Consider the following 13,759-nt stretch of genomic DNA (forward strand, 5'->3'; position numbering starts at 1 on the left):
TTCCTGGAACGGGGCTCAGACTTGAGGTCAGATCAGGGCTCTGAAGTGCCTGTTCTTGCAGGGGCTCGTTGGCTGGGCCCACATTGCTCATCCCAGCGGAAATGGGCACGCAGGGGCCTGCGGAGAGGGTGGGTCAGAGCGGGGCAGGGCAGCGAGGGGGTCCACAAGACACCCGGGAAGCCCTCATGTGGGGGGACCTGTGTCTGAAAATGGAACATTTGACAGGGTTCCGGCGGACGAGGGCAGGGGGCGCTGTTGCCTACAGGCAGAGCTGCTGAGTGGGCCCCGTGTGACCTGAGGCGTCCCCAGATGGGGAGGTGCACGACCCGGTCCTCGCGTGAGAGCTGGGAAGCGGTTTTGGAAATCTGTGTTGTCAATGCGGGTGTACGCGTCCACCTGGCGGGTGCGGATGCCCGCTGCCTTTAGCGCACCTTTACGTGGGGTCCTGAACATCCTACGTCTGCACCCAGCATGTGCCCGTGTTTTATTTCCACTGCAGATGAGTAATCTAGGTCTGTGCAGAGGGCAGCGTGAGCGAAACGGTGTGCCTGGAAGCTGGGGTCTCCCTAGGGATCTGGACCCCGGTCGAAGGACATCCAGGAGCAGCCTGGAAACACAGTGGCTCCTGAAACCAGCGAGGAATCTCCTGTCTAGTGACACTGTCAGGGAAGTTGTGGGTGGGCAGAGACTGCATCGTCACGTTGGCGTTCAGCCAGGAGCAGCAGTCTTCTTTTTGGGCTCCCCGGTGAATAACTGAGGAGCACTAACCCTGCCGGTGATATCTACCGGTAACAGACAAATAGACGCTCTGCAGGGTGGGACCAAGCAGCCTCGGACGCAGTAGCCCAGAAAGCAGCACAGACTTCCCCAGACCGGGTCCTACGTTTGAGGATATCACAGCGACGAAGGCACAGAGGTCAAAAGAGTGATGACGGCCTACGCTCTGCGTCCATCTCATGCCCCATGAGAATATCACCTCTATTAAGAATTTACTTTGTGAAATATTACTGAACCTGCTATTTTGGGGACAGGACACTCCATCTGTTATTAACTTGCTGCAGTGACAGTCTGGGACAAGGATGGGCAGTGGTTGGAGCAGGTGCCGAGATGGGGCTCAGCCACCAGGGCCAGTGTGGGGCATAGGTGAACGAGAACGAGGACAGCTAACTGTCCCACACAGATCACACCCTGTGCTGGTGCTGAGGGTCCACATCTGCCAGCCAGGTCCCCCAGGCACCTTGTCAGTCAAGAAGCCTCTGGAAGTTAATCGGTGTTGCCCCCTTTGCAGAGAACCAGCTTACGTAACCAATGGGCAGGCTCACTCGGGGTCCTCACCTTTTGGTTTGATCTCTTGAAGTTGGACTTACAGAGTTTAGCGTTAGAACCTTGTAGAGACAAAGAGAACATTCCAGAGAGCAGAGAGGCTCGGCTCCACTCTGTTTGCACAAGTCAGCGTTGAGTTCTAGAAAGTGCCACCACTCACCTCCCCGGCCTGAACTTGGAGCGCCCTGCCTCCTTGCTTTTCGGGCGTCGTCACACTCTCCCTGAGGGCTGGTGAGAACCTCTTTGGAGAGCTGCGAACAGGAGGTGGTTTTAGGCGGCCCTGATCTCCAGGCGTGGGATTCGGGGCCCAGCAGCGGGTTCTCTTGCTCTCCAGTAGTTATCTGTTGATGCGTAACAGACTACCCCACAGCTCCATGGCCCAAAGCGGACATTTATTTGCTTATGATTCTGGGGCTCAGCAGGCTGGGCAGGGCTCCCCCAGCCGTTCTTCTGTTGGCCTTGTTCACTCACCAACTCTTTCTCTGCTCTGACTTCTTAGCCTGGCAGTCATGTCATCCGAGGCCAGGGTCAGCCTGACCGAGGGTCTTGATTGTTGGCAGAACTGAGAGTGCCAGGGGCTTGACCAGTCGTTGTTAACTCTGTGTGGGCTCCTCCGTTTAGGCCAGCCCATGGGGGTGCCACCCACGGAGAGTGAGCTGGCCCTGTGCTCGGGGGCCAGGAGTCCCCTCCCCAGCGGAAAGCAGCTGTGATCGGGAGTGCCCTTGAGGGCTGGGGGCCAAGTGCAGAATGGTCTGTGGAAGAGTACCCCCTTGTTCAAGTCCTGCTTTGTCTTCCAGCCCAGCCCTCCCTGCCTGGGGCGCGTCCTTCTGAGACGGAGCTGCCCTGGCGCCCCTGTTTCTCTGCCCTCTTCCAGCATGGAGGGGAGGCTCAGAGGGAGAACTGCCCGCCCCAGCTGGGGGTGAGCTGGCCGTTATCTTTCCCATCCATCTGTCAGCCTGTGGGCCCCCCTCGGTGGATTCCTTTCTCATGCTACTGATCTTTTAAGAGGAAGAAACTCGGCGCTTGGAATGCTCCAGAGAGGGGAGGCAGGGAGCAGAAAGGATTCTTGGCATTCCCTGGTGGGTCTGGGCTGGGGAGTTTAGAGGAGATGTCTGCAGAGGCAGGTCAGGCCCTGGCGCTGGGTTGCTGGGCTCTAGGGACAACCCCCCCCTTCAAAGCATGCACCCCTCCCCCTGCCCCAGATGTCTGGCTTCTTTCTGTCCGTCTTGGTCCTCCTCCCAGCGTGCATTGCCTATTTGGGGATGGTAAGTTGGCTGGTGGGGATGGGTTCGTTGATTTCCTTCTGCATCAAAAGGTCTCTGAGGGCCAATATAAACCATTCCCAGAGTAGGGAGACCTTCCCGCCCCTTCCTTGGGAAGAAGAGTAGGCACTTAGGAGGCTTTGTGCTGAATTTTTGAAAGATCCGTGAATGATATCACACTTCCTGTGTGTGTGCTGTGTGCTCTGGGTCCGGGTGTGCACACACGTTGAATTCTTTCGCCCCTGGGAGATCAGGGTCCCTGCTCTTGCTCTGGGTCAGGGTTTTGGGCAGGGGCTCGAAGAACGCTATAACTGGCAGGCGGCTTGAATCCACGGAGAGAGATTGGAGCGCAAGTCCGTTTGGCTTGCGGGTGGCTCCTGCCCGTGGCGGGACAGTAGGGCATCCCCTCAGGGTGTTCAGTGCCTAGAGGAGTCCCTTGCTTCCAGCCTGTAGCTCTGCTTGCCTTCTCTCCTTACTGCCAGTGACAGTTTGGAGCCACCCTGTGCCCCCGTCCCAGCCTGACTCCTGTGCTGCTTGAGGTCCCCGGACCTTCTTCGCCGAGACCCCCATCTCTGCCCAGCAGTCACGGCTCCCTCCTCATTGCCCCCCAGCACCCGTTCTGACCCTGGCTCACCTTCCTGAGAGTCAGAGCTGAGCCCTGTGGCACCCTGACCTTTCCTGGGTCTCTCTGTGTGTGGAGGGATGTGTCTGTTCCTTCAGCCCAGTGGCCCTAGCCCTGCACCTCTGGCCCCAGGGGTCTTTCCGGCTGGTATGTCCTGTGGCCCTCAGCCCCGTGCCCCAGACACCGTGCTCTCCTGCCCCAGGAGCCATGGCCTTTCCTGCCTCAGTGCCATTGCTCACCCCCCACCCCATCCATCTGTGAGGATCTAGTCTGTCCTCCAGACGCGCTGCAAACCCGCGTTCTTCTGATTCCCACGGCTCCCATGCCCCCCATCTTTGCTGAGCACCTACCGTGCCTTCTCTCGTGTGAGCCTCACAACAGCCCCGTTTTACAGATAAGAAAATCAAGGCATAGAGTGCGGGGTGTGGACTAGACATCCGGGCCCAGGACCATATACATAAGCTGTGCCGTAGCAACCTGGCTGCCTCTTAGATGAAAATATGGCATTACTACTGTTGTCCCCGTGAGATGATGAGCCCCTGGCGGGGCGGGGGGGGGGGGGGGGGGCGGGGGGGCGGGCAGTGGCCCCTGAACCTTGGAAACTCGGCCCCGGTGCACCTCCCAGCTGTTGGGCCTCTGTTGGGTTTTTCCCCAGGCTCACTCTGCCCGACATACGGGCATGGGGGCTGGAGCAGGATTAATCCACGCGTCTGTAGGTCCCCTTGCTCCCTGGGAAAAGCATAGGAGTATGTAATTTAGCCCCTGGTCCGAGCCCAGTGCCTGGGGGTTGGGGGCGGGGAATCCACCAGGCCCTGCCCCTCCCCCCACGGGCCCGGAGGGTCTGACGTCCCCAGTGGCCAAGTCCCCAGTGGCCAAGTCCTGCCGTGCCTTCCCTGTCAGGCTGTCACTTCTCCTGGTTTTGTGATTCTAAAAGTTTTTCATACCTTCTCCTCCTCTTTCCTTCTTTGGAGGAGGAGGTGGAAGAATAAATGCTAGATGGCTTGTGGGCTTATTCAGATTTGCTCCAGTAAACTAGGATGTTTCCTGACAACGCTTCTGTAGCCTTTGTCTCAACAATTTCGATGGGTCGGACGCTGCCAAGCCCAACAGTTAGTTTTGGCTGCACGCGCTCCCCCTTTACTGAAATATTACACATTCCTCTCCAGTGAGCGGGGCGTAAAAATAGATCCTGGGCTCGGTTGTGGTCTTTCTGTTTTTAGAACGGACGCGGCCAGCTGAGACCCAGTTCCCCACATGGGGTGACTGACGCCCAGTCCTGGCTTGGCCGGACGAGATCCTCCCGCGCCGTCCTCCCTCGGGCTTTAGCTAGCGCCCGGGACGTGGGGGGTGATGAGCTGTCACCGTTGCTGCGATGGGGGCCGGGGCGGGGGGGGGGGGTTTCCCCTTTACTCCCCCATCTCCCGTCTCAAAGATTGCGTGAGACTGCAGAGTCGGATTCCCCCGCCCTGACTTCCCGTCCGTCCCCGGGTGGGCGAGCTGGAGTCATTGACCCGTTGGCTGCTCTTCCCAGGCCGCGTCCTTCTGCCGGGCCCCGGCTCGATGTCGCCCAGCGTTGGTGGACGCGGCCGACGCCGCCTCCCTTCCCAAGGGCGCTTTCTCCACCCCAAGAAAAACAGCCTTCTTCCCAGAAATAAGAAAGCGGCATCTGGAACTTCGTTATCCTTGCACTTTCCACCTTCCGGTGGTCATCACGGGGTCCACAAGAGGCCCCCTTATTAGACCTGTCAGTTCCACGAGGCAGGGCCGTCCCCGTCCTGCTCACTGACCCATTCCAGTGTCAGAAGGGCACCCCTCACACCTGTCTCTCAGAACCTCTGCTATGGCGTAGCCTTCAGAGGCCTGGTGGAAGGCGAGGGGGACAGTCCCCAGCAGTCTCCGGACTGCAGGCTCTGACGAAGTCCACAGGACAGGACGGTGGCTTGGCCACACTACTTGGGGGGGAGCTTTGCAGCCCAGACTCCATGACCTGACACTGGGCACCCAAAATGGGGGCTCCAGAGTAGCATTCACCCCGGCTCTGCTACGTGTCCCTGCTGTGGACAACAGGTACCATGAGCCAGGCCCCTGGTGGCCAGAGGAAGGCGAGCAGGAAGGCGTGAGAGGAGCCAGAGCCCAGAGGGGACCCACTGGGACTACTGCCAACGCCCCATGCAGACTTCTGACCAGGTGGCACTGTCCCTCGAGGAGTGCCGCTTGGTCTCCGATTGCCCAAGGCGCCATGGGCATAGCCTCCGTCATTCTGTCGTTGCGTTCAAGGATGTGACATCCAGCCAGTGCTGCTTGGGCGCCTTTCCAGCGATGGCCCGAAGCAGTCTGGGAACCACTGTGACTGCCTCCTCTCCACAGCATCCCTGGCTCGGTCCGTGGCTGCCTTCCACGTAGACAGTTGCTCAGCCTAGCCTTCCAGAGCCTTCTGAGCAGAGATCCCACTGGAGAAATTGCTGATCCTAAAAAAGCCCAAGGCTTGATGAAGTGTTCGCTTTTAAGTGCCTTCCTTACGTTGCAATTTCCAGATCAAAGTCAACGCCATTCTAAGCCTTGGTCTCCACTTCCGAGGTATCTTTAGCAACTTGCTTACTTAAAGAAACCCGTCCTCTCTGTGCCCACAGGCTCCCTGTATTCTACTGTGGAATTTGGAAATATGCAGAGTACTGAGAATGGTTCATTCAAAAACAGCCCTTTAGAAAGTCAGATTAGATCATCAACATACTTACAGAAGGCCTGCTGTGTGCAAGGCTCTCCGGTGTCTATGTGGATGCCATCCCTGGTGGCCACTGGTTTCTATACCTGGCGTGATGCCCAGCACGACCGGATCCAGGTTGGACAGTTCACTGAATTGCTCCCCATGTCCCATTTGCTCATCTGTAGAATGAAAATTAAAACAAAAAACAAAACACCCAGCCCAAGGGGCTCCTGGGTGGCTCAGTCCGACGCTTGATTTCAGCTCAAGTCACGATCTCACGGTTTCGGGAGTTCGAGCCCTGCGTTGGACTCAGTGCGCTTACCACGCGGAGCCTGCTTGGGATTCTCCCTCTCTCTCTCTGCCCCTTCCCCGCTCACACTCCCTCTGTCTCCAGATAAATAAACTTAAAAAAAAAAAAAAAAAAAAACCAAACCCACTCCAACAACAACGAAAAAGCACCCGATGCATTAGACGCACTCGAGCACCCGCGACCGTCAGAGCTTTGACGTCTTTTCCTTGGCATAACAGCGAGCTTCAGGGCACCTGTGCTCGTGATTGGAACGTAGTTTTTTCTCGTGGCTTTATCACATCTCATTTACAAGCCTTGAGTAGTGACCTGTGGCCACCAGAGCCCAGGCTTTTGGAGAAGTGTCAGACTGAGACCGCAGGCCAGTTTGTGAAACCAAGCGAAGGCATATGCCTTCAAGTAACGAAGAACTGTGTTTTGTACATTAAGTTAGCACCGTTCTGAATTCCACTGTGTCCACATGGAAACAGTAACTGAAAATATCCTCTGATACATCGCTGGACTGGTGGCGTTAGAAATCGGGGCAGCCCTGGAAAACAAGCTGGCTGGTATGCACCTAGAACCGCAAGAGAGGGAAGGTGTAAAGCTTTTGTGTCTTGACATTTCACTGCGGGAAGCCGATCTGAAGAAACGAAGTCCACACGGGCGAGCGCTGTAGGCACGAAGGTGGTTGTGGCAGCCTTAATGGTAAGAAAGAACACAGGTCAGAAGACGCAGGTTGTCCGCGAGTGAGAAAACGGCTAAGTAGACGGTGAGGCAGCTCCCCAGGGAAGTAGCTTGTACACAGTACAAATAATGGGCACAAAGACCACATAACCCCGTGGGCCGCGCTCACGAGTAAGTGAAAACACAACACCCCAAATCACATGCGTAACAGAACCACCGCCTCATATGATACGTGCACGAAACTGGTTCCCCCAAAATGCAAAAGGTAGAAAGAAAATGCTTTTTTTCCTGATTCCTCGACTCTGCGCATTATCCGTTCAGTTTCATTGCTTTCATTTAAAAAAAAAAAAAAAAAAGAAGAGGAGGATCTGAGAGCAAAGTGGGGAGGAAGAGAGGAATGTTCAAGATTGTTCGAGATTGATTTTAGAGAATGTTGAGGCAGGAGACTGCTTGCTGTGCAGGCCCGGGAGGCCCCGTCCGTGTGCTCTGGCCTGGAGATGGGGCTTGGGATTCCTTCCATCTAATGATTTGTTCTCCAGGACAGAGCAGCACTGGCGTTTTTAGAGGCCGCTGTGCTGAGCAGTCTCGGACCAAGGAAGGCATTTCTGGGACAGTCGGGCCGGGTGGGGGCGCTGCCCTGGCCTCGGGGGCCTAGGCTCACAGGTGGGCGATGGCATCTGGCTTCCAGGACCAGGATGAGGTCAGAGCTGCAGAGCCCTGCTGAGCGGGGAGCGTCCCAGCAGAGGACCCCTCTGCGTGACACACTGTCTTGCTTGGCTTGTGAGGTCACAACAAATACGGGGGCGGGGGCGCGGCGCCCAAACAGCAGATGTTCATTTCGCACAGTCGTAGAGGCCGGGAGGTCAAGGTGACAGTGCGATGGGGTTCTGGTGAGAACCTGCTTTCCTAGCTTGCAGGACAGCCGCCTCCTCGTGTCCGTGAGCGGTGGGAGAGAGATCCTTGCCCTTGTGTCTGTGTTGATAAGGACACCGGTCTCATCGTGGGGGGCCCCACTCTCATGACCTCATCTCAGACTGATCACCCCTCAAAGGCCCCACCTCCTGTTACCGTCACTTTGGGAGTTAGGGCTTCCGCAGGAGAACTGGGGCACACAGGCGTGCATTCTGTAGCAGGCTTCGAGAAGGCAGAGCGGGCGAGGCCGGGTGGGTCGGGTCTCCGAGGCTGCACTCAGGCCCACCCTTGACCTTCGTGGTTTTGTCCAGGAAAGCAGGGTCTGGCTCGGTTGGTTTCTTTCACGCTTGTCCGCCCTCCCGCCGCCCTAGGTCAGGAGCGAAGGGCCTGGGCGGTGGGGGCCGGGTGTTGACCTTCACGGCTGTGCTGTGCCTGGCTGGGCCGTGCACCTTCTCAATCACCTTCCCAGGGAGGGCGGTCACCGCCAGACAGCTCCTCCTCTGGAAGGCGCTGGAATCAGTCCCGACAAGACAAGGGGGTGCTCTGCTCCCCAGGCAGTGAGGCCTCAGTCATCAGTGAGTCAGAGCCTCTGCGCCATTGGGGGCCTGGGTGGCCGCGCTCCCGTGTGGTGGGTTGGCCGATGGCCGTCCTGAGGGGCAGACGGTTTCGGCAGATGGACGACACCCAGTGTTGATGTTGCCGGGCGCACAGAGGTGGGAGCTGGTGCAGCCCTTGCACCGGATCGTAAGGCTGACTCTCTCCTTTCTGTGTCCCCGCTGCAGAGTCAGATGGAGTTCAGCGTGTGCTCCTTGTCTATCCAAGAGCCGGGCAGCGGCCCGGCTGGTGAGCTGAGGCAGTCTAAAGCCTCCCAGGGCTCGCAGGCCCTCCGGCCCTCCCAGGGCGGCAAGTCCTCCAGCCTGGATGCCCTGGGTCCCGCCCGGAAGGAAGAGGAAGCTTCCTTCTGGAAGATCAACGCCGAGCGCTCCCGGGGAGAGGGGCCTGAGGCCGAGTTCCAGTCGCTGACCCCCAGCCAGATCAAGTCCATGGAGAAGGGTGAAAAGGTCTTGCCTGCCTGTTACCGGCAGGACCCCGCCCTGAAGGACAGGGAGGCCAAGGCCGAAAGGCCCGGCAACCTCCGCCAGGAGCAGCGCGGCCTCCCCTGCGTCAGCATCGAGCCCGAGAGACCTCAGCTCGTCCAGGCCCGCCCCAGCACCACCCCGTCTGAGCCTGAGGGGAAGCTTTCTTCTCCCGAGGCCAGGCGGGAGGACGTGGAGGACGTAGAAGACTCTCTGTTCTCGGAACCCATGCCTACACAGGTGAGTGGCCGCCTCCTCCGGGGGGGACCCCGGGAGACCTCCCACAAGACGGGTGGGCCACAGATGCCCCTCCCTGGGCATCTGGGCCACAGATGCTTGCTTCTTCCCCTCCCCCTTCCTCCCGCTGCCCACTCCTTGGGCGACTTTTGGGATCGGGAGAGCGGCGACTGACCAATCCGCCAGGGGCGTGTTTCGTGGGTCCATCTCGGTGCCATGACTTGGTTGCCCGTTACTCGTGGTGTGCCGCAGATGCCAGCTGCCTTTCCCCACGTGTGTGAGGGCAGGTAGGGGAGGGACCGCAGGAGGGCGGTGAACACAGGAGCTCGCAGGGGGGAGGCGGTCAGTGTGGGAGGGGTTCAGACGCCCCCCCTCCACCGAGGGGTCTATAAAGTTGGGCTGGGTGTTGGGGAGGAGGGGACCGGCGGATGCCCCAAAGTGGGCATGGAGGAAGCAGGCAGGACCCCTGAGCCTCCCCCAAGAGCGGCCACACTGCCGCAGGAAACTCTCGCTTCAAGCAGTGATTGGCGGCTACTCGTTTCCAAGCAGGGTAGGGTTATGTGTCCAGCGAGGAATCCTAAGGAAGGAGTTCTTTTGGGGGGGGAAGCAAAAGAAAGATCTGAGAGGGTCACCGGGTGAGGAGGAGGAGTATGTCGTGAAGGTGAATAAGGGTGTAGGAGAATAAGGGCGAGTGCCTTCTGAGTGTTTTCCCATTTCTTTGTGGAAGAAATCGACCATTGTCTTTACCAGTTGGTCTGAGACAGTGAAGAGAAAGCCCAGTGTTTGCTTAGGACTTTAAAGGGATCTAGTGTTGGAGGATTGTATCAAACAAACAAAACAACCCCAAAAGTCATTATATTTCAAATTCCCGGGAAGCCTTGGTTTTGTTTTGTTTTTAATTTTTTTAATGTTTTTTTTTTTTTTAATGTATTTTTGAGAGAGAGAAAGCACGGGAGGGACAGAGAGAGAGAGAGAGAGAGAGGGAGACACAGAATCCAAAGACAGGCTCCAGGCTCTGAGCTAGGTGTCAGCACAGAGCTGGACGTGGGGCTCGAACCCACGACCCGCGAGATCATGACCTGAGGCGAAGTCGGACGCTTTGCCGGCTGAGCCACCCGGGCGCCCCGGGAAGCCTTGGTTTTGAGACGTGGATTTACGATGAACAAAGCCATAGTTTGGGTGCAGGCATGGCTGAGAACCATTTCTGGGGGGAAATCATGGATAGCTCACGTACGTGGGTGAGACCACAGACCAGGTCCTGTGTCCCGTCCATCTCAGAGATGGACGGCACACCCCGGGGAACACTAGTGCTTCCTGGCAGTCAGACACGTTGTGTGAGTCCCGAGGCGGGGAGGGCAGGAGGGATCAAAAGAGACCACCTGCTCCCACACGAGGATGGCCAGAGGGAGGAAAAGAGTGGTCTTTAGGATTGGGTCTGGATTTTGGAGCCTGGGGAAGTTACCTATTGGCCAGGCAGATGGACACGCCTGGGGGCCACCCCACCACAAGCCCTTCTCTGTGTGTGCCTTGCTGGTTTTCTCCATGTTAGCAGACTCTTTGGCTGTCTTTTTTTTTTCCCCCCCTGTTAACTCATATGTAGAAAAATGTCTATTGTGGTTAAATACATGTAACGTACCACGTGCCATATTGAGTATACGGCAGACCCAGGGGTCGTGACACGAGATGCATTCGCGTTGTTACTCAGCCATCGCTGCCATCCATCCACAGAACTCTTTCATCTGGGAAGATCGGCCGACTCCCTATTCCCTCCTCCCCCCAGCCCCTGGCAGCCGCCATCCTACTTTATATTTTCGTGAATTTGACTACTCTTCGCGTCTCACGTAAGCGGAATCAGACAGCGTCCATCTTTTTGTGACCGGCCTGTTGCCCTCCGCGTCATGGCCTCGGGGTTCACCCACGTCGTGCCATGGGTCAGAATTGCCTTCCTTCTGAAGGCCGAATAATATTCCACCGTATGGATTTACCTCCATTGTTTGTCCATTCAGTCTGCTGATGGACGCTTGGGTGGCTTCCGTTGCCTGGCCGTTTGTGAATAATGCTCCTTGTGAACGCGGCCGTACGAGTATCTGTCCCAAGACCCTGCTTTCCATCCTTTGGGACATATCGCCAGGAGAGGAACTGATAGATAGTACGGTAATTCCGTGCTTAACTTCCTGAGGAACCGCCATACTGTTTCCAGCAGTGGCTATGCCATCTTGCTTCCCCACGACAGTGCGCAAGAAGGCCGTGTTTTCCGCATCCTCGCCGCCACGTGTTCTCTCTCCTTCTTGGTCGTAGCCACCCTAATGGCTGGGAGATGGTATCTGTGGGTCTCCTCGTGGTTTGGATTCGCAGGCCTCCAGTACTCGGCGATGTCGACTCTCTTTCCATGTTGCTTCTTGGCCATTTGTGTGTCTTTTTTGGAGGCATGTCTCTTCCGATCCCTTGTCCAGTTCTAGCAGCCGTGTCTTGTCACGTTGAGCTGTGGTCGTCCGCTGGGTGTTTCCCGGAATGGGGTTCCGGGTGCCTCCGCTCCTCTGTCAGCAGGTGGCCTTGTGAGTTGTCCTCCCGAAGAAGGAGGGGGGGGGCCCTGTGACAGGAGCTCCGCCCGCCTTCCGCCAGCCGCACCTTCGCTTTCTAGCGCGTTCTTTCAGAGTCCCCACCCTCTTGAGCCAGCGTTCTCGGCCCCTCCCTGCCCTGCCTCCTGTGGTACCCTGCCCCATCTCTTGGCTCCATTCTGTGTCTCCACCCTTCTCGCCCGCCTCCTCCTCCTGGCACACATGCCAGGCTGGCCTCCGTGCCTCCGCAGTGATCTTTCTCTCATACCCGGCACCTGGCTCTTCATCTGACGTGTAGAGTATGAGAGAGTCGTAATCGCAGAGACGTAGGAAAGTGGAGGGGGAGGACAGAGTCAGCGACCGCACGTGAAATCCTCGGAAAGAACGGATTCCTGAGTGCAAAGCAGAGAGGGAAGTGGCCAACCTCACCGAAGAAACCGGTAGGAAAGCAGAGAGAGGACGGCTTGCCTGAAGTCCTGACGGGCCCACTTTGCATCAGTGTCGGATGCGGCCAAACCGGCCCGAGACAGGCTTCCTGTGAATGTGCTTAGTCCTTTGCCGCATTGTCTCCACATAGGCAGTTTGCCATTGGCCGGTTACGTGGAGGGTGGGGTGTCACGGTGTCCTGTCCTCGCCCGGGAGGGCTGCAGCCCGCCGGCGGACCCCCGTGCTTGTGCTAGAAAGCAGTAGAAAGACTGCCTTTGTCATTTGTCCTCTCATTCCATGATGACTCAATTCCACCATGCCTGTCCCTGCACAGACAGAGGACATACATTTTTCTCCCCTTCTCTGCGGGTAGGTCTGTAAACTTGCTCTCAGACCTGCCTGGGGACGGAGGGGGAGAAGTGTTGGATCCCGGAGCGGGTAGCTCACCCTGAAGTTTATTTCATTTTCTGGTCCCAAGCACTGAGGCAAATTGAGGTCAGGGAGCCTCCGAGATAAAAGCAAGGCATCTCATTTGGGTCAATTTAAATGAGATGCTGTTTTTAGATTATACGTAACTAAAAAAAAAAAAAAAAAATGTATCTTACTTTGCTGTGTTTCTGTCCCTTCCGCAGGTCACCTCAAGTAATGTCGTCTTGAAGACAGGATTTGATTTTCTGGACAACTGGTAAAATGTATCAGACAACCAAATAATAATAATAAAACCAAGAACCCCTAAATGTTTTCCAAAGTGGTGTGGTGGAGGAGGATAAAAAAAAAAAGGGCAATATTTTCCTGGCTTCTGTACGCTTTTTTCTTAATCATTTGGAAACTGGTAAATATCGCCTTGTCCGGATTTCCAGATTTTTCTCTTTTTTGGTAAGGCCAGATACATATGCTATTTTCAGTGATTTGATAAACAGAAGTTTTACATTTGGAATTTTTAAACGACCGGTAAGGCATTGAGTAGGTCTCGTGAATAAAGCCTCTGTTCCCAATTCCACCCCATTTTCCCCCCCTCCCTGGAGAAAGAGTTTTCTCATCGTGTCCCCAAAACCATAAAAGCGATTTCCGTCGCTTTCTCCTTTAGCCTCTCCCCTTTTGAAATGAGCGGCGTGCGCTTTGCTAGGTGGCTGTCGGTGATGCCCTCGGCTGTGGCGGCCTCAGTGTGCCGGGCTGGCCGTGACCGCGGGAAGATTCCTCCCCACCCAGCATTCCCGGATGCCCAGGGCTCCCTGACGCCACGCCCCTTGCATCGTGTGCCACGCTCTACCCTCACGTCATTTCCAGGAACCCCACTGTTGGCACATAGCAGAGATGGTCTTCAAGCCGCCCTGATCCGTACTCGAGCTGTCCGTCGTCGTTTAAGAAGAGTCGCATGTTTAAAAGTTTTGTATTAACTTGTCATTATTTTGTATGTAGAGTTAGAGGTTGTGAGGCTCCATTTCTTCTTGGGCATGTACTGGTTTCTGTTTGGAGGTTCTTTGCTCCTCCTGTGGCCCCTGTGGGTGTTCCCGGGTCCGGGGCATCTGCAGGAATGAAGGGCAGGTGGCAGGTGTTGGAGGACAGAGCCCTTCTGATCGGTTGCAGTAGAACCTTCCAGCGGGAGGCTGGCAGGGGCGGTGGACGTCCTTCATCCCAAGGACTGCTTAGACTCTCCTGATGGATC

At 56.6% G+C, this 13,759-nt stretch overlaps 1 protein-coding gene across 1 annotated transcript in view; it reads left to right on the forward strand.

The window, feature by feature from the left end:
* Window positions 1–13,478, forward strand: part of CUNH1orf198 (chromosome unknown C1orf198 homolog) — a 28,566-nt gene extending 15,088 nt beyond the window's left edge. The window contains exons 3-4 of the mRNA XM_040464960.1: window positions 8,579–9,112; window positions 12,726–13,478. Of these exons, the coding sequence (XP_040320894.1) occupies window positions 8,579–9,112; window positions 12,726–12,782 (591 nt within the window). The 3' untranslated portion in view covers window positions 12,783–13,478. The remainder of the gene's footprint in view (window positions 1–8,578; window positions 9,113–12,725) is intronic.
* Window positions 13,479–13,759: the final 281 nt, after the last annotated feature.

The sequence above is a fragment of the Herpailurus yagouaroundi genome, unplaced genomic scaffold (genome assembly GCF_014898765.1).
Source record: "Herpailurus yagouaroundi ecotype Mexico unplaced genomic scaffold, PumYag 530, whole genome shotgun sequence".
Lineage (NCBI taxonomy): Eukaryota > Metazoa > Chordata > Mammalia > Carnivora > Felidae > Herpailurus > Herpailurus yagouaroundi.